The sequence below is a fragment of the Chelon labrosus genome (genome assembly GCF_963514085.1).
Source record: "Chelon labrosus genome assembly, chromosome: 6".
Taxonomy (NCBI): domain Eukaryota; kingdom Metazoa; phylum Chordata; class Actinopteri; order Mugiliformes; family Mugilidae; genus Chelon; species Chelon labrosus.
Window position 1 is genome coordinate 20,497,091 of NC_140342.1, and position 23,942 is coordinate 20,521,032.

The 23,942-nt window shown below is 43.4% G+C and overlaps 1 protein-coding gene across 3 annotated transcripts in view; it reads left to right on the top strand.

The window, feature by feature from the left end:
- Positions 1-23,942, top strand: part of LOC311489505 (receptor-type tyrosine-protein phosphatase mu) — a 155,241-nt gene that overhangs the window by 78,772 nt on the left and 52,527 nt on the right. For all 3 annotated transcript variants that reach the window (XM_084546618.1, XM_084546617.1, XM_084546619.1), the window contains exons 9-15: positions 1,626-1,735; positions 8,569-8,770; positions 9,081-9,183; positions 17,778-18,051; positions 20,194-20,230; positions 21,875-21,949; positions 23,352-23,487. In XM_084546618.1, the coding sequence (XP_084402744.1) occupies positions 1,626-1,735; positions 8,569-8,770; positions 9,081-9,183; positions 17,778-18,051; positions 20,194-20,230; positions 21,875-21,949; positions 23,352-23,487 (937 nt within the window). The remainder of the gene's footprint in view (positions 1-1,625; positions 1,736-8,568; positions 8,771-9,080; positions 9,184-17,777; positions 18,052-20,193; positions 20,231-21,874; positions 21,950-23,351; positions 23,488-23,942) is intronic.

The window sequence follows — 23,942 nt, forward strand, 5'->3', positions numbered from 1 at the left end:
AGGAGATATGAATAACATTGACCATCTTGTGACAATTCAGTGTTCTGCTGGGAGACCTTTGGACCTGGCATTGTTTCGTGTGGGTGTTACTTAGACATGTAGCACCCACCTAGACCAGACCAGGCACCCCCACCCCATAGCAATGACACTCCTTGATGGCAGCAGCCATGATACAGACACACACACAAAAACGGTTTAGGAACAACTCAAAAAAAACATGAAGAACAGCACAGGGTGTTGACTTGGCCTCCAAATTCTCCCTAGAACCCAAACTGATCAAGTATCTGTGGGATGATCCACAGAGGCCCCTCCCCTCAACCCATAGGACCCAAAGGCCCCCCACCAAAAACATTCTGTTGCCAGACACCACAGGACACCCTCAGAAGGCCCATGTCCATTCTCTGATGAGTCACGACTGTTTTGGGAGACACAAGGGAGACCAACACACTATTAGGAAGATGGTCATAATGTTGTGCCTGATCAGTGTATATGAACACATCAGAAGAGGCACAGTCTAAATTAAATAAGCATTTAATGTGAAGCTTAAAGAAACATATCACTGATCTTGCATATACAATTTTAGTCGATTTACAAAGATGCCTTCAAGAGAATTTAAAGGAGAAACAAATATGGCGCAGAACGGTTCCTCTTCTTTATTCTTGATGTTGTGTTCTTTTAGATAATTCTCATCTGATCAACTGCGACAAACAAAAGTCTGGGATTTTCCACATGTTTTTCCACAGAGCATAGGAGTCAGACTACAACTACACAACACAGAGCCTCTGTGTTGTGTAGTTGTTTCACCTCCTTCAAAGATGAAAGATCTTCTGTGTTGCCTCAGCAGACACAGGAAATGAACTCCACAGAAGTCTCAAGGAACCTGGGCCGCCAGATAACAAACAGGCTCAGCTGACGAAAAGAGAGCCATGTCTGGCTCAGATATCTCTGCCTGGAAACTTGAAAGTGGCAACAACTGTTTCTCGCTATCCGACTGCTGCGTGTTTCCTTGTGGATCTGTGTGTTTTCGGATCCCACGGGAAAAAGTGTACAGACGGGGTGTAGTTGTAACTTTTCAAGATAAATTTTGGGTGGAGAAAAAAAATAAATAACACGTCATTCTGTTTCGCTTACGGAATGAAAGCAATTCACATGATGGGTTAAAGGACCAGATCAGTTTTGGCAGAATCTCAGTGCGAGTAAACACTGCAGAAAGATTAAGATTCCCACTATTCATATGGGGTTACAAGTTCATCCTGTGTTTGCAACACATCTTTAACACTGTGAAGAGTGTTGCAGTAAATAAGTATCACGGTGCTTGTCTTCAGTTACAATGACTTCAAATAATCTCACAAATTCCTATTAAGATGTGTTTGACTTTGGCTCATGGCCATTTGTGGAGTGTGGGTCCTTGAAAAGCTTTTTATTGATTGTTTTATGCACATCAGCAATAAGGCTCGGAGTAAAGTAATCATAATAGAAAGGTTGCCTTTTCATCCCGCATCTCAACTTGACAAATGGCACAGGGAATAAAATGTCAGATATGTATCAAGGAATCTTGCTTTTCGATGGTTTGTTTCTGCTTTGAAAATGTTCCGCTTGTGAGAGTCTGTTGTTATTTCACACAGTACCGGGGGCCATTCCTCTTGAGTCCATTCAGGGCAGCGCTTATGAGGAGAAGATCATCCTGAAGTGGAGGGAACCGGCGCAGACCTACGGGATCATCACCCAGTTCGAGGTACAAAAGCTTTGGGGTTGGCAAAATATTAGTATTGATTGCCCTTTGGAGTGGTAAACAGACTTAGTTCCTGGATTAAGTTGTCCTTTTTTTCCAGAGTAGTCTACAGAGCCAACCTGAATGTTTTTTTTTTTTGTTTTTTTGATATGAATTATTCTTTATTGCATCAAGGCCCTGGAATCAGGTGGATCTGCTAGTTGACCACACGACAAAGGGTCTACCTTATCTCATAAAGTGGGATTTACTGGGTAAACCACTTTTATTATGAATCTGTACTTTTAGGGAAGTGTGCACCAAAAAAAATGATTTTAACTGCCGACCTGGACCCGGTCGGATTACTTCCAATGCCTCCAATGTCCTCTACACACCTTCAGTCTGTATTATAAAAATAAATCATCTCTCTATCCTAATGAATTACATAAATACTTCCCTGTATAAGTAGTAGGGGTTGTACCGACTAGTTGACTTTTTATTTATTTATGTATTTATTTATTTATTTTTGTTACCGACTAGTTGACTAGTCGACTTTACTGATGTGTTGTGACGCTTTAAGCAGGAAGTCGACTAGTCGCCGATCACGTGACAATAACGACAGGGGGGTCGTTGAAGCAAACTAGCAGCGGTTCATCAAGTTTGTGGAAATACTTCACTAAAGATGAAGCCCATTCTACCGTGACACGCAGAATATGTAAGTCAGTCCTGAAATACAACAAATGTAGGCTACTACTAATAATATGAAAAGGCATCCGCTAACGCTAGCAGAGGAACGGTCCAAATCCTCTCAACAGCAGTCAATTAACAACTTCACCAAACGTCCTGCGGCAACAGAGAGGATTGCTGCAAATCAGCAGTTTAGCTGATATAGGCCTACACGGAAAAGCCTTCGGAGACGTACGCATTTTTTTTCAATCCCGACTGCGTTATCCTATTAGGCTATATAACAGAAGTAGCCTACTATGAAACGCTATTGACGGTGCCGATTTACATATTCTAAGCATATCTGCAGCGCACAGTATTGATAAGCTCATGTGTTTATGTTCCGTTCTGTTGTCTTTTATTAGTTGGCATTGTTGCTGGGGTTGTGGAGCGTGGTTTTTGTCCTTGATGTCAGTTAATGCACCGTGCGAGAGTTACGAGAGTGAAAGTCAGACTCATACCTGCCAACTTTTCAAAAAACCTTGGAGTGAGATTTTGTCGTGGGTGACCAAAATTATGCCGTGCACGCAGTCACACAAATTGGTGGCTCAGATATAAGATAATTGGAATTAATTTGATGTTGTACCCATGTTGTACCCTGCATTCTGGTGGTTTGTGGGGAGGTCCAAAGCTGTTGATAGGGGCAGCCCACTGAAGATGGACAATATTGGTTACATTCTGTGAAGCAGACATAGCTGAAGGTCCACCCCCAGGAGATTTTGGATTAAGTAGATGTGGTTTCCAGCATTCTAGTGGATTTTTGGGCGGTCTGCTAAAGATGTGCAATACCTGAACTTATTCTGATTCATGTTCGGCATCATGACTTGTAGGTCTTAGTCTGTAGACTTGAGCTGAACATTCAACCAGAAAACTATCGGTGTGCCTAAATGACAATAAAGCCTTATTCATAGATCAGTGTTTAAGATTTGACCTAGGTAGGTTGATTGATATTTTGATTAAAATGGTATTAAACTAATTCTTAACTAAAACCTAACCTATGTTGTGAATAATTGTATTCTTAAGAGCACTTAGTGATTTATGTTCAGCCAAAAACGACACAAGATTAGTTAGGGAGGGACATTATTCTTCATTCAAAGTCTCCCACCACATGGTCCATCAGAGACAAATAAAGTGCAACAAATAAAGTGCTTAAACAGTACAACTTTTTCAAGCAATAAAACAGATGAATGCATTACAAAAATAGCTAAAATGAGGCATAATCAGTATCAGATGCAGATCAGAAGCTGGGTAAAGTCCTTGTCTATGATCTGTGTGCATGGTTATACTGGCCTAGTCTCAGCTCAGATTCTCTTCTTTATCAGACTTCTCAGAGTAGTTTCTGGTTTCTCCTGCTGTCTTGTTGGTCTCTGTATCTCTTCTTCTGTGTACTTCGGGGTGCAGGCATAGATAAGGGGTGCACTGCAGGTGTAGCGCAGCGCAAAGGTTCAGGGGCGCTCATCAGCGCCATCTACCGTCGTGGAGTTTGAAAAGGAACGGAAGAGTCTCGGACCGATCGGATTTTTTTTTTTTGCGTGAGAAATTGGATGTGTGGCGTGAGTGCGTGTGAAAACAGGCAAAACCGTGTGTCACACGGCGAAAGCGTGAGAGTTGGCAGCTCTGCAGACTGACGGTGTTTATGGTGTTGGCGTGGGCTACAGCCGACAGTAGCTAGTTTGTGTTCAAGTTTCAGTTACCTTGCAGAAATTTGTGTGAGACGCTACAAGTATTCAGGTCAAGAATATAGATTTCATTGCTGCAAAGCATTACGTTCTACTGTGTTTTTATTTGTGACGTCCGACTTTAAAAAATCTGAAGTCGTTCAACCCCTAATAAGCAGCAGAAGTTGCACTTCCCATTTTGGACATGTTGGCTAACCTTTAGCAGTCCTGATAAAAATAATGTATTCCTGCTACATTAATACTGTTTTTAGCTGAGCAAACTGAGCTGTCAGCAGAATTAAGCAGGTTATTAATTACACAGACTGACACAGAATTTGGTACAACATTCATGGATTTTGGTAATCCCTTAAGTTTCCTTACATGAGGCAGACGTGTGGTGAAAAGTTTTAACAACCTTGGACTCATTTAAATTAAATATGTGACAGACATTCTGTCACGTTTCACTAAACCTTGGGCCCAAATGCATGATGCAGGAGGCAGGTTGACGGGACAAAAGGGAAGCTTTTATTTTAAAGTTGACGAAAATACAAAACCTTAAGGAATGCATTTCAACTGGAAACAAAGTACAACAAAAGAGTTGAAAGAAGCACTAACTGGGGGAAGTTGGAGGTACGCACACGGAAGACATCTCAGGGGAACATGGCAAGGTTAACAGAAGAAGAAGAAGTGACGATAAAAGTGCACAAACTGAATACACGGGGAAAGAAAAAAAAGGCTAAAAATGAAAATCAAACAATCACAAAGGGTTTGGGAGAAAATGTAGGGAATATAAGTAACTGAAAGACATGGAGGCAGCAGATTACAAAATAAAACAGGAAGTCAACCAAATATTTGAAACAAAGTGCAAAACCGTGACACATTTTTGACACGTGTCCCTCAGGTATTCATCAGTATGTTAAAAGTTAGCGCTTTTTGTATTCTTTGATCAGGCATAACATCATGACCACCTTCAGAGAATAGACATGGGTCTTCTGAAGGAAGTGGGGGCCTTTGGGTCCTGTGGGTTGAAGAGAGGGGCCTCTGTGGATCATCCCACAGATACTTGATGAGTTTGGGATCTAGTGAATTTGGAGGCCAGGTCAACACCTTGTGCTGTTCTTCATGTTTTTTTTGTGTTGTTCCTAAAGCATTTTTGAGTGTGTGCCTGTGTCAGGCTGCATCCTGCTGGGGATGGCTGCTGCCATCAAGGAGTGTCATTGCTATGGGGTGGGGGTGCCTGGTCTGATCTAGGTGGGTGCTACATGTCTAAGTAACATCCACACGAATGAATGCCAGGTCCAAAAGTTTCCCAGCTGAACAATGAATTGTCCCAAGATGGTCAATGTTATTTACTTCTCCTGTCAGTGGTTTTAATGTTGTGGCTGATTGGTGTATGTGCAGGGTGCACGAACAAGACAGGCAAACGGCCATGAACCCTTAAACCAAACTCATCACAGTTGGCTTTTAAAGTATCTTCTTAATGTATTTATCTGTACTTGTTGTCTCAGGTCAGTGTGTTTATTATCATTAAAGTACAAACTGGAAAGTAAACCTCACCAAAAAAGATTATTAGACTATCATTTATCTCTTCGTATAGTTACACTCATGGAGCAGGCTAAACCTGTGTCTTTTCTGAGCCTCTACCGAAGCATGGTTTGCTGCTTGCCGTTTTGCTAGAAGAGAATCGGCTCCTTCAGAATCATCTTCTGCCTTTTTTTTTATTTATTTATTTTTTTACACACAGCTGACCTCTAAAGAAAACACAATCTCTGAGACTTCACCTCAAACTCATCACCATTCAGCACCGAGCAGTTGTTGACTTGAAGCTTTGCACAGCCTCTGCCAGCTTTGTCCAGGAACTGCACCGAGTCTTGAATAATACAAACTGTCTCCACGCTCACACACACACACACAAACCCACAGACACACTATATATGTACACATTGATTTTAACCAGCTTATGGTGGAAGTAATCCTCCAGCCTTTCTCACAGATTGATTCTCATTCTGTTGATTTTTCCTCTTGTCGGCGTTTGCTCACGCTTGGTATTTTGACTAGGTTAACAATCATTGACAGGGCCGTTTCTCATACGAGGGGAGCGGATTGAACAGTGAAAGCGAACACGGCTGCTGTACAGCTTCCTCCGTGCCGAAACGCAGGAAAAAACACTTGCACACTTTAATTCATGCAGAATCATAACAAGGCCTCGGTTATTCAAGGGTTATGTTTATGTCTTAAGAGGTGCCAGCAGAGTGCAGCGAAACAGCCTCCATAAAGACGGTAGGTTTACCGCACAGTTAATCACTTTTAGAGCCACATGTTGTAGTTGGCGATCTGTTTAAAATTTCATAGTACAGGTAAAAGGATTCAGGGCAAACGGCGTGGTGTGCATTGCCGCTTTGTCGGGTTCACTCATATTTATGTCGAGGCGAGCGTGTTTCACTTTATGAAATGCCCACTCCAGGCTATCATATTCACATGCTGCAGGAATTTCTTCCCTCTGTCTTGAGAGCCTTAACTGCACGGTAATGTGCCGAGGTAAAGCGAGCAATAATGTCACTGACACACTTTTATATCCAGGGTTTTAATATACAGTCAAGCACCATTATAAGCTGGAATTGTAGGTTTTTATCTTGGAAGAACACTATTTATATTACATTGTTTTAAACAGAATGGCAGATGAGGAAAAGCGTAGTGAGCCGGCAGCTTGCTCCGGGTGTCTTCCCCCCTCTTCACACTTCTGGTTAAAGAAAGAAACCCCTCGGTGTACTCTGCCGGTATTCCCCAAGAAGTTGCTTCTCATATTTGAGGACCTTGCTTTGATTTAACATTATCAAAGGGCTCAAAGTGAAATATATCTGACAAGGCCCGATATCAAAGAGATTTCAGCTCCGTTCCCTTTTTGACCATGATCTGCGAATGCCATTTTATCGGCAACCTTTTTCCAGCAGACGTGAGCCAGAGTCTGGTGAAAAGATGTAGAGCAGCTTTTATTTCCTGTTCATTCAGTTCGTCAGGGAATTTGTTTACAAAGAAGCTGTTTGTTCATCATAGCAATGCCGTGGTAAGTAAAAGTTGAGTGTATGGTTAACATCACCTTTTAGGGCAGTAGTTAGTATTATAAAAGCAAAACGAAATGCACTGTAAAAGCTGCAGTTTTAAATCGCTTTAAGTCTTGTGCAAATGGTCACCTTGAGCTAAGATAAGGTGGGTTTTCTGTTCCACTCATATTAGTTGATGACAAGAAGGAGTAGACATTATTTTTCATGATCAGTTCTTCAGGCTTTGACAAATAAAAGCTCCCGTATATTAAGAAAGCTTCATAAATCTGACACTTACCTAGACAAACAAATGTAAACCTGTCTGATTTTAAAAGCTTAATGCAGCAGGTCAAATTGATTTGCTCGAGTCTTTTCCATTATTTCTCCCGTCAGTTCCATCACAGTTGTAAAAACCCGTCCGCGTGCCCGGGCGTTGACAAGTCATTTCCTCTCCCTGAAATGTTATGATATAGGATTTGGCATCGGCGGCTCATTCCCGCGGACAAAGACTAAATGAGGAGGCCTCGGAGCATTTCAAAACTTGATGGACACAAATTATGCGGCACTCCAAACTCCCTTTGTGTTCCCTAATTGGAATTATAATGGAGGTTTTCCTTTACGAGCAGAGGCATTTTCTTAAAGTGGGACTTTGCAGTTATTCAAAATGGATATTAGGAAAAACACTCACCTTAATGCTTCCCTCCAGAGCGCCCTGTGTATATAAATGGAGAAGGAATACATTAAGTGTGCTTCCACTCTCCTTGAAACCACGGGCTTGCATCAGCTTCGGCTTAAAACAATGTACCTTTGCTTTTACAGACGAATCTAGACCTTGTAATGAGATGGCCCGTCTCCGTAGTCTTTTTGCGTCTCACTGTAATTCCGGAAATGAGCATAAAACCTTGTTGACATGAAGTCGGAAGCTTAAGCGCGAAGCAAGAACATGCAAAATTTTCTCAAAGCGTTAGCTTAGCTGTAGTAAAGCCACATTCCACAGAGCAATATATGATTTTTTAGGGTTTTTTTTACACATGCAAAGCATTTCGTCCGTAGCTATTTTATTAATTCTAATGGATAATAATAAAATATGTTGATTTCATTAAATTATGTGCATGTATACTATATCTCCAGTAAATATGATTGTAACTCAGGGGCATAGAAGCGGAGAAGGACAGCATAAGACTTTTAAAATTGCTTCATGGCATTTTAGCCTTACTGAGTGGTGCAGAGGGGGAAGAGACTGGAAAAATGTGATAACGCTCACCACAAGTGGGATACAAAACCACAACACAGTAAGTACAGTAAATGCTTCAGCTTGCTGAGCTGCTGGGCGCCTAATGTTTTTATTCTGTGAATACAAATCCTCCTCTTGCTGAACGGCGCTGAAAGCGGAGCACCAGAGGGCCACTCTGAGAATATTCATTTCCTTCCTTCCTAGATCTCCTACAAGGCGGTGAGCTCCTTTGACCCCGAGCTGGACCTCTCCAACCAGAGTGGGAAGGTGGTGAAGCTGGGTAACGAGACCACCCACATGTTCACAGGCCTCTACCCGGGCTCCACGTACTCCTTCACCCTGCGTGCTAGCACCGCCAAGGGCTATGGTCCCCCTGTCATCACCCAGTTCACCACCAAGATTTCAGGTCAGCAGGGTCAACAGCGAGGCCAGTTAGTGTGCGGATGGTGTCGATGTTAACGCAACCGAAGTTAAATCTTGTCCGTCTGCTTTCCAAAACATTACTTAAGTGTTTGGTGATCATGTAACCGGCTGGCAATTTCATCTTTAGTATATGTGCTCTATTTTCAGTCAGATACTGTGTATACTTTTGGCACCAGATCATTTTTTACCTCTGTTACTGCTGTATATAATAATAAAATGATGTGACTTTATACATAAGTAAGGAATGACCAAATCCTGTATTGTTTTAAAAACCTACTTGACTTTCTCGATAGCTCCCTCGATGCCGGCGTACGACCAGGAGACGTCTCTGAACCAGACGGACAGCACCGTCACTGTGCTGCTTAAACCGGCCCAGAGCAGAGGTGCACCTGTCAGGTACGCTTTTACCCATGAACACAGCGCAGAGTGTAAACAGCATATTAAACACAAAAAAAAAAAACATAAAATTATCAAAGAGCTTGTGTGTACCGATACCCCACCGCGAAGGAAAGTTGCCGGGGAATTCAGCACCTCACTGTACGTATCTGATCTTTATTTGTTTGTGGATTCTGATCCTGTGAACGAGCAGCGTAGCCTTTGAAGATGAGAACAAAGCGCGGTGAAGCCAAGGCTAGCTTCAGGACCTCTTCCCTTTTCCATGTCTTTTATGTAGCAGACTGCCCACCCTGAGCTACCGCATGTGTTCTGAGGGGAACGTAGGAATTTTGTCGGCTTGATGCTGCATTTTTTTTTTTTTAGCTATTATTTGTGCAGCTGTTTAAATGCCGAGTCCGCGTTAGCTTACCTTTGGTGTCAGGGAGAATCAGTTAGCCTGGCTCAGTTTAAAGGCAATTAGTTAGCTTTAGAAGGGCTAGCTGGTTGATGTAGCTTAATATTGAACAGATGAGTATGTTGAGCCTTTACTCTGTGCCATCCTGTTGGGAGTAATGAAACATTGGTCCAACAATCCAAGTAAGGTGCGTACACAAGGTGCTCCATCAAACACCATTGGCAATGTGAAGCCAGAGCGGGATCCATAAGGACACCACCTGCAGCTCCTGTTGTTTGGTTTGGATAGCTTTCAATGGATGCACATGCCTTTCTACACACTTTCTAGGCCTACAGTCGGAGTTACAATCATCATGCATGAGGAATTGACTATTCTGATGTTTGAAACAGGTCAGTTTTACAAGTTGTGTTTGCGTTCTTGTGACATCTTGTGCTCGCAGCCACCAGAACCCCGAGAGCCTCCTTCATATGAGGAGTGATAAGCACTCGGGCTCGCTGTAAAACTCAATTTTACACTATCAACTCATCTGATTCCTGTAAAGATTACAGCCTGGAGATCTTTAGTCAGGCTTGTCAGCTCATGTTTACTGTATGCGCAGCTGCCCAGATTAATGCCCCGGCGCCGAACGGAGAGGCCCGAGCAAGAAAGACAGAGTGATCGTTTTTTAATTTCCTCACAGGTACAATTCAGAAGGCCTTACGCGGGCTGCCATTCTTTGCGCGGAGTAATTACGAACCCCTAATTATAATCAGCAGAGTGCTGCGAATTGGAGATTTCACTCATTACAATGCTGGGCTCCTCTTTTGTTTTCGTTGGGTGCCACGCGCGGCTCAGGAAAGATGAAATAGCTTTGATTTTGGAGATTTAGTTTGACGCCCTCGTTCTGTTTGATTGATTTGAGACGATTCTTTAAGGCATGAACCTAAACGTGATGGTTTTTCTAGATGGGGACATACCCTGCACTTGTTAAAACACTAAGAAAATTGATATTTAGTTGTAAAGGAGCATATATGTTTAACGAGTCTCTGGATAATCCGTTAAAATAATTCACCGGCGGAGGTCAGCTCATGGCACAACTACAGTTCAGAACTAATTGAGGCATCCTTTGATCACAGCGAAGACTCGCCACGTCTAAACTTTGGAGGTTTTCAGGTGCACATTTCTTTTCTCACCTTCTCACTTCTCTCAAATCTCGGCGGACGTAAAGGCCAGCGCGCCGCCTTCATGTATGCGTTCGGTGTCTCGAAAAAAATATGAATTGCAAAAGAAACGGGGTGGCGGAGGGCAGCAAACGGGGGAGATTATGATGCAGGTCCAAGACGAGGTACTGGCAGGCTTTTTGAAGGTGTTTTCCACCCCCACCTCGAGTGACACGCGATGCCTTTGAAAAAAATTTGCGGCGACTGTAAAGTAGCTTCCATTCAGAGTCGAGAGTCGAGGTAGGCAGTCCGTTGGGATCTGCCGTCTGGACAAAGCCGTCTGAGTTTCCCAAGCCCAGGAAATAACATCACTAATTTCTTTTTTTGTGACATTGTTGAAATACATGACTTAGTGACATTCTAAGTTAAGTAAAAAAAGAATGATTTTTCTTACATCTTAAGGATCTGGAGTACTGGAAGGAGTCCTTGAACGCAGAAACATTGCTATTCCCGGCGGTCTATTGAAGAGTTTGCTTTTTGTTAACCAAGGACTTTTCGCACGGTTTCACACCACACTTCACTCGGACTTAATTTTGCGCCACTACTCATGTTGCAAGAGTAGCCGTCACATTTCTCGAGTGGTGGGCAGCTCATTTTAAAATTGAACACTTTATGAAATCAGTTTTAAAGCTCCTACGAAATAGGGATTTGACAAGGGAGAGGTCTGATCCGCAGCACTACAGAGCAGAGCGGCATGAAGCCTGATTTGATAACGCAATCTTGCACGCTGATTGGGTTTAGGAGGTAATAGAGCTCCAGACATTTGCGTTTCCAACAGCAGATGTTTTGCCGTGACACAGGAAGGGGAGCACGCCAGTAGATCACACGATAGCGCCGGCTCAGAGAAGAAAGCTAGACATGACGGACGACAAATGTCCGTTTCACTTGAGCGTCCCGCAGTCATGCTGAAGTCGAATCATATTTTAGATGGATCTGGGCAGACGTCGTCACCGCTGAGGGAAGCAGTCAGTTTTTCATTTGTGTAATTGCTAATCGGTATAACATTTCCAACTCGGAATTTGCCTCTAATCTCTGGGGACGACACGCGTAGCCGGGAACAATTTTTACCAGAGGGGACACTGTTTCTTTAAGAGGATTAGCGAACTGTCTATCAGTCATGTCGCGTTAAACTAATGTTTGCAATGGCCCCTCGTCAGGGCCAGAATACGCCTCCTCACTCCGTAACGGCAAAATAAATGTTTACATGCATCTGCAGAAATAAATGATTTGAGATGCTTTCCTTATCGTTCACAGCACTATATATCAACTCCTTCTGCCGTAACCTTTGCCTTGAGCAAGCTCGCGCACATGTGCATAAACAGAAAAACCTTTAAAATACATCAGCAGCATATTAAAGAAAGTGAGCACCAGTGCGGTTTCTACCCTGTAGCATCAGATTTTCTTTACTTAACCGTGGCCTGAAATCAGTTAAGTGATTTTCTACAGTCCTAAAATAAGCACTAACTTTCTTTGATCACGGCGTAGCAAATGCTAATAGCTGTGCCTAAACGTGACACAACTCTGTGCTTTTTTTCGCAATTTAACGGCAAATGTAATCTATGGCACCTTCTAATTTGTTTGCTTTATAGCTTCATAGTCACCAGGGAAAAATAAAGAGTGGGAAGACAGAAGCAGGGAGGAAAGATGCTGGGTCAGGAGAAGAGGTGTTACTTACAACCACTCTTAAATCAGACACCCAGGCATACAGAGCCAGCCGATTAGCATTGGAGAGCGAGGGAGACAGTGATTGAAATGCTCCCCGTACCCTTTCCCTCATCAGCTCAAACAGCCCCGAGTTCTCCCTCTATCAGCCCACATGAAAAATAAATCTGAGTTTCAGGTCACAATCCAGTCGATTCCGAGTCAATCCGCCATAATTGGTTGGCGTCACATGGCGGCAGAGCTGAAATCTATCGGGCAGCAAGGCTGGAGGAGGCCTAATTGGTGTCAGCTCAGGTTGCAGCGCTGCTGCAGGAATACAGGTCCACCCTGCCGGCCCCTCTGGCAGACCACCACTTTTAACAGCTTATGCCATTCTTCTGCTCGCCTTGTTTTCCATCTCCTGCTCAGCGAGAGAGGATGAGGATTTCGGCAATTTTGGAATTAAGCACAATAATATATTTCTTTTGTAGAGGCGTTCTTCGAATCTGTGACCTATGTGTTTGTGATGGCTGTTACCAGGACTAGTAGCTAACACTGACATCTTATTATCACTTGTCTATTAACAACAAATCACATAACATATTATAAAATATGACTAATAGCCAAACATTTATAAATTGCTGTAAAATTTGTTCCAGCTACAACAAGTGTTGCTTAACCATAAGACCATTACTTATTGCTATAATGGTAAAATAACACAAACCTGCATAGCACACACTATTATCAGGATTATAAGGAATATAAGAAATCTTTACTGATCCCTCAGTGGGGAAAGTTATCATAGAAGCATCTCAGAAATGTGTTAAATGTTAAAAAATACATTAATATTAGAAACATTATTCAACTATATCACCTTAAAATACGCTCCAAAATCATTTTATTCCCACTCTGTGCTTTGACTTCCTGCGCCGACACAGGGTTGATTGGGTACAATCACCTGTGAGAGGTGTGCAGTGCAGTTAAGCGCTGCACTGTTACCGTTGGTATTCACCATCGCAGCAGAGGAGGCGAGACCAAAGAGGAGGATGTTTGTGGAGGAAGCGAAGAAGAGGAAAAAGTTAGATCTTGGACTGGCTGTTAGTGGATGTTGAGAGGTTTGTGTAATTAAAAGATGAAACACAGACGCAGAGCTGGCCTTCTTGCACTTGCTTGATGTTTGGCTGTGTTACCGAAAACTGGCTAGTTTTTGATCATAAGCCAAGTTGGCCCATTAGGACAGAGGCTTAGCTTCTAAGTAAACATCTTTTAACAGTGGTATGAAAGTGAATTCCACTCCCAGACTGTAGGGGGTGCCCTAACTAATTTAACGTGTCTTGAAAATATTTTTGACGCTTTGGTGTACCTTTGATTAGCTTAACCACTTCTCTACATGGGCACAAGCAGTACTTAACGCTGTGTATAGGGAGAAGTGAGTGATTTAAGCCTTTAGCAATAGCATCGATACTCTTGCCTAACAAATAAGAGCAAAAAAAATAAATGAAACATGTTATTATATGTATATATTCATATTATAGTGAGATACAAATGGATTAGAATCATTTTAGGAGTGTACTGTGACCCTAAACAACTTATTTTCTTAAATGAATAAAAAAGAACTCCATTCAAAAAAACAAAAATCACATTATAAGACGTAAGTTACCGGGATAAGACTCAAAAATAGAGCACAAAAGATATGAGCAGTGACACGGGACAGGGCCTGACGTTCATTATTCAGCAACTGAAAAGGTTAACGGCTCTTTCCATTTCCTCTCCGTTCCGAGCCTTGTGTTCAGCCAGATCAAAACTGCAGCCCTCTGTGCCTCTGACAGAGATGACATTGTCTCCGAGCCGGCCACTTAGCTCGAGGGGGAGACTGACTGAGTCTTATAGACGCTCACGTTAGTATGCACCGCGCATCTACCTGTTAAATCTATTGAGTCGCTGAGTGACAAAGAGTCTGTTTACAGCTGCCACGGAGAATAACCAAGCATGATTGGGAACTAGTGTTCCATTTCCAAAAGAGCCATGGCACGGTACTATCACAGAAGTATACTAAGTGAGATGTATGCTCATAAATGAATGAATGGATGGATGAATGAATGCCTACAATGACCTGGCATGCTCCAGTTCTGCAAAGCTGATCTTTGTCTTAACCACTATCTTTCCTCAATTGTAGCTTTGAAATAAAATATTATTTAATTGAAATGTACTATTCTATCACCACTACTGTCCACATAGAAAATTGTTTTCAAATGTTTTTTTCTATTATATATATACCCTTAAGCAAATAGGACCATGCAGGAAAATGCAAAACACATCCAAGTCATTCCACTGATTGTTGGTGGGAGCAACACTCCTGCAGAAACACTGAAAAGAGAAGACCGCTGAAAAACATTGAGTTAAACCATGCACAATGCGGTTTTAGAAATGTCTGCAAACGCGGAAGGAAATGCATTCAATATGTTTGTTGTATCTCAAGGATACTCAGTTTTGGGGTTACTAAGAGCCTGTGTGTCTGTGCCATCCATTCATACCTGCTATTAGTAACCCCTCTCTCTCTCTGCCTTGATATTATCTGCGCTGTTGCTGGATTTAAATGTGGAATTGAGTTCGACTGAGTATTCTGAAGTCGAGAGAAGCGGCGCAATGGAAGGCATTCATTTTTAAATCACTTTTTTGCAGAGGAAGACTGTTGCTGGGGTCTCTTGAGCTGGCAGGAAGAGGTGGCATAAGGTGTAGTCAGCTTGCTGTGCGGCCTTTTTAGAGAATGAAGTAGTGTTTTGTGGATTGCAATTACACCAGCTCCTGAAACTCCTCCCGTGATCAGACCGTAGGCTGTATATAAATATGGACCACGCGTCCCCACTTTATTGAATTGGCCGAGCCGGTTTCCCGAGGATATGGGCGGTGCCGTCTTGCGAGTTTGGAGCCAGAGTCTGCGCAGTGCGGTCTGAGAGTGGCCGTGCCAGACTCGCTCTCGTTTTCATTTGATTAATGCTGCGCTCCGCTCCAACCTCCACCGGTTACATGAAATGAAAGAAATGTTGGATTATACACTATAGTTATTTATTTTTTTATGGTTTGTCCAACTCTCACAGCCCATCACGATGTCACATCCTGTTTCTTAATAACTAAAACAAAACTTAGAAGAATCCATCCTATCAACCATCCTTGAAAAGAAATTGGCGTGTACTTTAGTGTTTTAGTTCGGCCCAAGTCCCATCCACTAACATGGAGGGGGTGGAGCTTATGACCTATACTGCAGCCAGCCACCAGGGGGAGCTCTACTTGCTTTTGCTTCACTTTTGAGGAGCAGTTATATATAGCCTACATCTGTATACAGGCCATGAATCAGACGATGTTATGATCACAAAGCATTCTGTATGCATTTATGCATCTCTATCCAGAAAAAAAAACAGTTTGCTAAAGGATATAGAGCTCCAGTGACCCTGAACATTTTCCCTCTACCCACATTATTACAACAACAAACAGGAAAAAAAAAAAAAACATCTTTGTCAAAACATCTTCACTGTAGTGGCTACACTCTTAAGCTGTGCAGTCGCAGTGCAAACAGCCCTAGAGATGATCAATTGTTCCCCGCGGTTGGTACTGGATGATTAAGTATCCCCTTGTGTGTACAGCATGTGCTCTTTAACCCTATAGTTTATCATAAGGTGCTTGCAGTGTCATTAGAAAATCCCCCTTTGCACTCGGTGGGTGTGTCCCAATCCCTTGGAGCTCTCCTATTTAGCACTGGGTTGGGAGGTGATGAAATATTTAATCCTGCTGAGAGTCTGCAAGAGAAATCAGCCTTTAATTACTGTCCCCTATTGAGAGCAGAGGTCAAAGGGCAGGTGGAGCCGGTACACTGGAGCCACTTAAGTAGCTGGAGAGCGCGGCAGAGAATTCAGTGATTAGGCTGCGCGGAAGCCTCAGCCAAAACACTGTAGGTCTGATGTGAACTACAATGGGGCGAGGCAGTGTTAAATATTACATCTGCTGTCAGTCATATAAACTATTATTTTAAGATAGAACTTCATAAGTTATAGCCACAATAAGTGCATGTTTGTTATTCGGCGTAGACCCATATTAGCCGTTTATGACCCAAATCAATCTGCGGACATGAAAACAAACGCCAGCTCCCCCAGCACGGCTCCTTCACGGTGTGATGATGGCGATGATGCGGCGCCTGTGCTACGACTTAATGACAGAGCCGGTATGAATAGAACCGGCTTCCTTTCCTCGGGCAAAATACCAAGCGCCAAAGGCTATGAGGCTCCAAGGGTAAGAACTCTTGTAATGTGGAAATCTGAACCACCGCTCCCCTTCCACAGAACATCCACTGCACCAAGAAACTCCAAGTCTGGCTCGCAATAAATCTCAAATTTAATAAAAATGTTTTGTTCCTCTCTGTAACTGATGAAGACAATAACGCTGTACCTGCTTTAGGGGTTTTAACCTAAAGCCTTTTTTTAATGTCAAGTTGCCGCGTGCATATTAATATTTAAAGAACGACGACTCTCTGTTTATAAAAAGTTAAAGTGTGACTCACGACTTTATAACAATATTATTTTTCTGTAATTACTGCGGGTGTGTTAATGCGCCCTTGAGCAGCTGACACCTCGTCACCTCACGCTCGGTTCACAATTTACATTATGAGCCACTTTGACAGACCCGAGTCATTTAGTCATCGCGCCTCGATTTAGCGCAACACGACTGAGCAATGAGAAACGACAAACAACAGATGAAAACAACAACGAGAATGAAAAACCTTTGTAGGCATGTTCCTTTTGATCCGACGCCTATCCGGGGGAATTGTTAGGTGCTTGCATGGATGATGGAAGAAGCCTTCAGATCATCTGCTGAAGTCAGAGCAGCGATAGCACGATGCACAGTTACAAGAAAGAATAAAAAAGGTTATGCATTCATTGTGAAATCATTGAAGTATTAAAGTGCAAGTAGCTGTTACGCTTCTGTTAGTGTAGTATTACTGTATTATTCAGTATTCATTGCTTATTGCTGTGCAAGGTAGATTTAAATTTTGTAGTTGGTCTAAGTGGAGATGATTTAAAATGTAACAGTATAGAAATACCGTGCAAGTACTACTTTAAAAACTCACTTTTAATAATGAGATCAAATCTGTGTCGTGTCTAAATGAAGACTAATTTCTAGAGACTTGGTTTACTCTTCCATTTGGAGCTTTTCCACGTGCATCCCAGTGCCATTCATAAAGCGGCCATTTTTCACTGGCGAAACACAGAAACTGCCTGCATTGCCAGTATCCCCCCCACCCACTCCCCCACAAGTGCCCGCTTGTCCCGTTGGACTCCGTTTATTCTGTTTGTGTTCTGTGTTTGCAGCGCGTACCAGGTGGTGGTGGAGGAGGAACGTCCACGCAGAGCGCGGGGCACGGCAGAAATCCTGCGCTGCTACCCGGTTCCCATTCACTTCCAGAACGCCACGCTCCTGAATTCGCAGTACTACTTCACTGCTCAGTTCCCCGCCGGCGGCATCCACTCGCCCCAGCCCTTCACTGTGGGCGACAACAAGACCTACAACGGTTACTGGAACGCCCCTCTACTGCCGCAGAAGAGCTACAGTATCTATTACCAGGCTGTCAGCACTGCCAACGGGGTGGGTGTTTGTCAGTTTTCCGCTTTATTCGTTTCTTGTTTTTATTCGTGCCCGGTAGAGTTACACTAAATCCACACCGACTTGAAGACATGATCTGAGTACGTCTTCCACGACTTCCTATAGTATAACCCAACATTAAATATCAAAAAAGAAAAGACAAACACAAGACAAGAACACTAATTGCAACGTCTTCCCGCTTGTGCGATTGTTGCAAATGCACAGTTCATAGTCTCATCTCGGCAACGAGATAATTAGATTAGCATAAGTGAGAAGACGACTCATTTGTGTTAATTTAATCAACTACAGGCAGTGAAAATAAAACTAGTACCTAAGATTTGAAGCCCGAATCTAAGTTGTAAACATGTTTTTCTCAGATTCCACACTTAATTTGTGCGTTTCCTTTGCACATCTCCACAATAATGTGTGCATGAAATGATGCTAAATACAGATTTGCTGAATAGGGGACTCAAAGTACACAACTCCCTGACTTTTCCGGAAATGCTCATAGAGGCAGACCCACGCGTGCAGCAATGTGAGCAATGTCATGCAGCCTCCCATTGATCTAGCAGTACACTAATGGGCGTACCAACAGCAATGTCTGCAGTCGTAACCGGCTGCAGCAGGGTCAGGCTCCATTACCGTGGCCCTGTTCTCCTGCCTCTTCCGATGGAAATGCCAGACAGGCCTTTGATCAACGGCGTTTAACGGAGGCGCTCGTCCCAGCGGCAGCTAAGTGCGGGAGGCAGGGAGCAACGGTAGGGTTACCAATCGCACAGGTCGCAGCCTCTGTCACCAAGCGGCACTTGGCAGGGCCCTCCCTCCACGGAGCCGCAGCAGACACGCTCAATGGCGACTTCAAGAGCCCTGCCGATTGTGGTCCTGAATGAGAATGACCGTGCGCAGCCTCCTTAAGAAACGCCGGCACGTCTTTAAGGAGGCAACACAAATAACACGTGAGGCCGGGTCTGAATCCAATTAGCAAGTTTGTTCTTCAGAGTAAAGCATTGGCGGCGTGAAACCTTCCCGGGCGAGCCAGTGATTAATCGGCCGATGGTGCTCTTCTTTGAACGAACAAAATAAAAAGAGCGTGTGTTGACACAGCACAGAGCTCTGTCTCGGTGATGGAGACATTTCTGACATTATTTTTTTTTTCTTTTTTACATTCAATGTTTTGATTCACTGCAGCCAAATGCACTCTCTTTTATCAGCCCTTCACTGTTAATAGATGGTCCTGCGGGCCTTAATTAATGTCTAATGATTGCGGTATGATTTGTTTGGGCCTTTTTAAACAAAATTAGCACTTAGAGAAGGTGTGTGGCATCCATACCTAGAATTCTTTTAGCCTTCTGTTCAAATAAAAAATTGAATATGACTTCTCATAATGTTGCCTTTATTCAAAAGGGCCATCTGACAGCTTAAAAGCTGCAGTAATGGGAACGCGCATGCACCCGGGATCACGAGAACATTGATGTTTTTTCCCCCTCCTCTTCATTATGCCTCTCGTGGTCTCTGAATGTTGCCTCTCCCATGTGTGCTCATTGCTCATTGGACAGCTTGGCTTTGGCGAACACGGGGACACGGCACTCGTGTCTTTTGTGTTGTATTACTCATTGCCTCCCTGTTCCCGTCCGTGTCCTTTTTCCTGTTCGACAGACTATTGTTGACAACAGATTTCTGTGCCAACAGTGTGTTATTTATTTTTTGTTTTTTTCCTACATTGTTGAAGGCTGAAACTCCATTACATATTCAGAAAGTCTCCCCGACGTGTCATTTTGGAGCCCCGCACGCTGGTTCGGTGTCGCTTGTCACAGGGCTCTGGTTTCTCCACAGTGGCTGACCACCTTGAGCCGCAAGCTGCCGACAGATCGCTGTTGGCTGACAAATCAGCAGCTCAGCACCACTAATCTGTGCTGTGGGCCCTCTCGCTTAACTGCATTTTGTGTCACAGTCATTGAGCCCAACAGATGATAGGGGACGGCATGGAACTGGCCGCGCTGTTTTGTTGCGACCATGGATTCTTAGATAGGTGTTGCCGAGTGGAATGTGACTTTGTGTGTGTGTGTGCTTCGTAATAACCTTCGATCCTCTTTCTTTCTTTTCTTTCCTTTTTCTTTTCCTGCTTTTATATATCTGTTTGTGCAGGAGACCAAAATCGACTGCGTTCGAGTTGCCACCAAAGGTAGGAACGAGATCAGATTGTGTGGATAAAGGTGTTCATGTGCCTCATGTAGTTCCTAACATCACATGCATCTGGAAAAACTAACAAAATTAACACGTATTTAAAGGATATAATCTTACAATCACATCTTAAGAGTCATTCTCCGTTAAAGGGGAATTACCATTTTTTACAACCTGGACCTTATTTCTGGCATAAAATACGATCGTTTACTAACTCATATAACTTTCTGTGTCATTTGGAGTCGTTTGGACGATATTTAGCTCCAGCAGAGCGCCACGTATATTCATATAGTGGAAGTGACTGGGGCACCGAAACGTATCCTCTAAATAACGCATTTTCTGCCATGAAACTCGTTCATTTCACCAATATTTTGTTATGCTACACTAGTGCTATTCCCCGTTGAGTCTGGAGTTACCTGTTATCTATTCACGGACGTGCAGAGGTTTGTTGTTCTTTGGCTAGCTGTTCCTCTCTCTGCCTCCGCATCCTCCTTTCAACGAGCTCCTCATCCGCATACTCTGGCTCAAAATGGTAAGGACGTCCATCATAAACAAAGTCGTCGTCCACAACCTCAGAACGTGAAAAATATTCAGCCATGTGGCAAAAAACTAGCAGTAGCAAATTACAGGTAAACAAATTGACCGTTGCGGGTGCGCGCGGCGCTCAGAGATGACATCATCCAGATCAGAGTTTAGTAGGTCAATCTACAGACCCTGGATGATGATAACTCCGGACTCAACAAGGAACTAGTGTATCATAACAAAACATTGGTGAAATTAACAAGTTTCGCAGCAGAAAATGCGTTATTCAGATGCTGCGTTTCGGTGCCCCATTCACTCCCACTATATGGATATACGCAGCGCTCTGCTGGATCTAAATATCTTCCAAAGGACTCCAAATGACACTAAAGTTATATGGGTGAGTAAACGATCGTATTTTATGCCAGAAATAAGGTCCAGGTTGTAAAAAACGGTAATTCCCCTTTAAATCTCACTGTAAGTTAGCTAAAGTTTGGGTATCTGAAAAGCCGCAGCTTTCCCAGGAATTTGGCCAATATATTGATCGAGAACATGTGTTTTTCCATGACTTGGAGGCAGCCTGTGTGCCCACTGAGGTCTGCAGGTACTTAGCTATGCTGCCTGGACGTTCTGCTCCACACATTAAGGGTGATGAAGTCTAAGCGCCATTGATCTGGGAGCAGAATTGATAAGGCCAGAGGGAGCTGTAGTCACACTCCGTTCTGGGCCGTGGGAGGTCCTGTCACATGCCCTGACAGTCTCGTACATTGTGTGGTTTGCATGCGGCCCCGCTATGGATTTCTTGCGGCGTTCCAGATGTCTCCATCTACATGGCTCGATAGGCTAAAGTCAGATATCACCTGAAGGAATACATTTGAGTGCGTTGCTCCATTAGAATCAAATATATTAACGTGTGTGAAACGACTGCTGTTTCTAACTAAGTGGAACAAACTGTAAAATCCTCTCTAATACTGTATCGAGTGTCTTTCTCTGCCTCAGTGTTGCATGATGGAGTGAACTGTTGGTATGGCTGTTTTCAGCTTCAGTGTGGCCTCTCTCTCTCTCTCTCTCTCTCTCTTTGTCTCTTTATTCTGCATGCCATCCTGGATCCACTGACTTTACTCAGCCGCCATACTCGTGACTCAGCTCACAACCCCCTACATCCGCATCGCCCCAGCGGCCGGTGACAACCAACTAACAGGTCAGACCCGTAGCTTTCTGCACATTCTCTGACCATCTCCAACTTTGTGTTTAATGTGGCGGCCATACTCACGATTCCAGGGGGGAGAAAAAACAACAACAACACAAACAAGTAGAATGTTGCATGTGTGCGATTTTTGTGTATTGTCCTGCTACTTGCATAAGAATCATTACGATTTAATCAAAGACTTAGGCGGCATTGTCTTCTACCTTCATCTTCTCGGAATTACTGGACATGAAAGACGGTTTGAGGTGCGTTCGTCATTTGATGTGTCAATGTTAGAGATTTCTGACAGGAGTTAATCCCCTTTCATGAATATTTCTCATTATTTCTGGGAGATTAAGTGAGGATTGGAGTTGCTTGTTGCGGCTCTGACAACTGTAAACACACAAAAAGGACGCTGAAGTGTGACTGTTCTTCTCGGTCTCCTCCTCGCTTGTAAATCCTCAAGTTCTCTCGGGATAGAGCAGGAGAACGCCGACTGGATGCCGGTGTACGTGCAGCCCTCGCAGCTCAACTGGGGAATTTGACACTGACAGCGTTTCTGTAAGATTAGCCCGTAACAATATATTGGGACTAAATCGGCTCAATCAATCCAGACGTAATGATGTCACCGGTCTGGAAATCCTCCACGGCTCCGCCTTGCAAGAATATTTTTAAATAAAGGCGGCCGATCCGATGGCTGTTGATAACGTCACGCCGGAGCAAGAACAATATGTCACCAGCAGCCCGGGATGGCTATTTACCTTTTTGATAGGGAGAGAAAATGGCAATGCTCGCTCTAAAAGATTTGTCTGACATAACAATTTATCATTCTAAATTTACCCGCGGTGACAAGGAGTAATGATGTTGTTCAGGTGGACAGTTGTGATTCCGGCAGCGTTGTCTTCCTCTTGAGTGCTTCTTATCACTTCTCAAGGAGCAGATGCTGTTAAAACAAGCGGCTCCCCCGCCCCGTCCACCCGGCCCTCCTCCCCTTATTCTCTTTGTGCCTCTCATTCCGGGGCCTTATATTTAATGTTTTGGTTATTTCAGACCAATTTTTTATCTTCCTGGGTATTATCATTCCCGCCCTGCATTCTACATTTTTTCTGCAAACCACTTGGCCCAAATGTGATTAACCAAGGGTAAAGATGGTACGCACTTATCTCTCGCTGTGCAGCTGCTGACGTCCACTAAAGACAGAGCCAAAGGTGGAGTCTCCTGCACAATACAGATTTACTTACTTTTTAGAATAAGCGTTGCTCTCAGACATTGAATGTGTTTCGATATTTATGGCCGTTTCGCACTGTAGGAGTATATTTGGTTCACGCATAACAACATGATTCATAATTTGATTCATAGCCTGTTTGGTTATATATTTATTTATTTATTTGTCCTTATGCATCATGATGTTTTTCAGGGGCAGCCACTCACAAACCTGACGCGGTGGAGCCGGAGAAACAAACGGACCACACGGTGAAGATCGCAGGGGTCATCGCCGGCATCCTCCTGTTCGTCATCATCTTCTTGGGAGTGGTACTCCTCATGAAGAAAAGGTAAGCTTTTTATTTATTTATTTATTTTTTTAATCTTACTCGTTGAAACACTATTTGTGGAAGAGTTTGAACCTACTTGCAAAAAAATAAAAAAGTAGCTTTATCATTTCGTATATTTCTCCCTCAAACGGTAGCATTGTCGGCGTCGCAGTAAATAATTAATTTGATTATGTTGATACGCCCCATTAAGGCTGTTTACAGCCATGAGATACAGTGTGCCATGAAAAATTAATCCGTTTCCACGGCACCCTCAAACAAATGTGCAGCGCTCCACTGACACTGGAATGGGAATAGAGGAGAGAAAAAAAATGTTTTTGAGTCCTGCGGTATGGAGAGAGGCGTGGAGAAGATAAGAAAGAAAATATGATGAGAGGCTCAACGGGGGGAAAAAAAAAGAGGATGGCCGCATAGCTTAGGGCTAAGTTTACATTAGCCCCGGACCCCCATACGGGCCG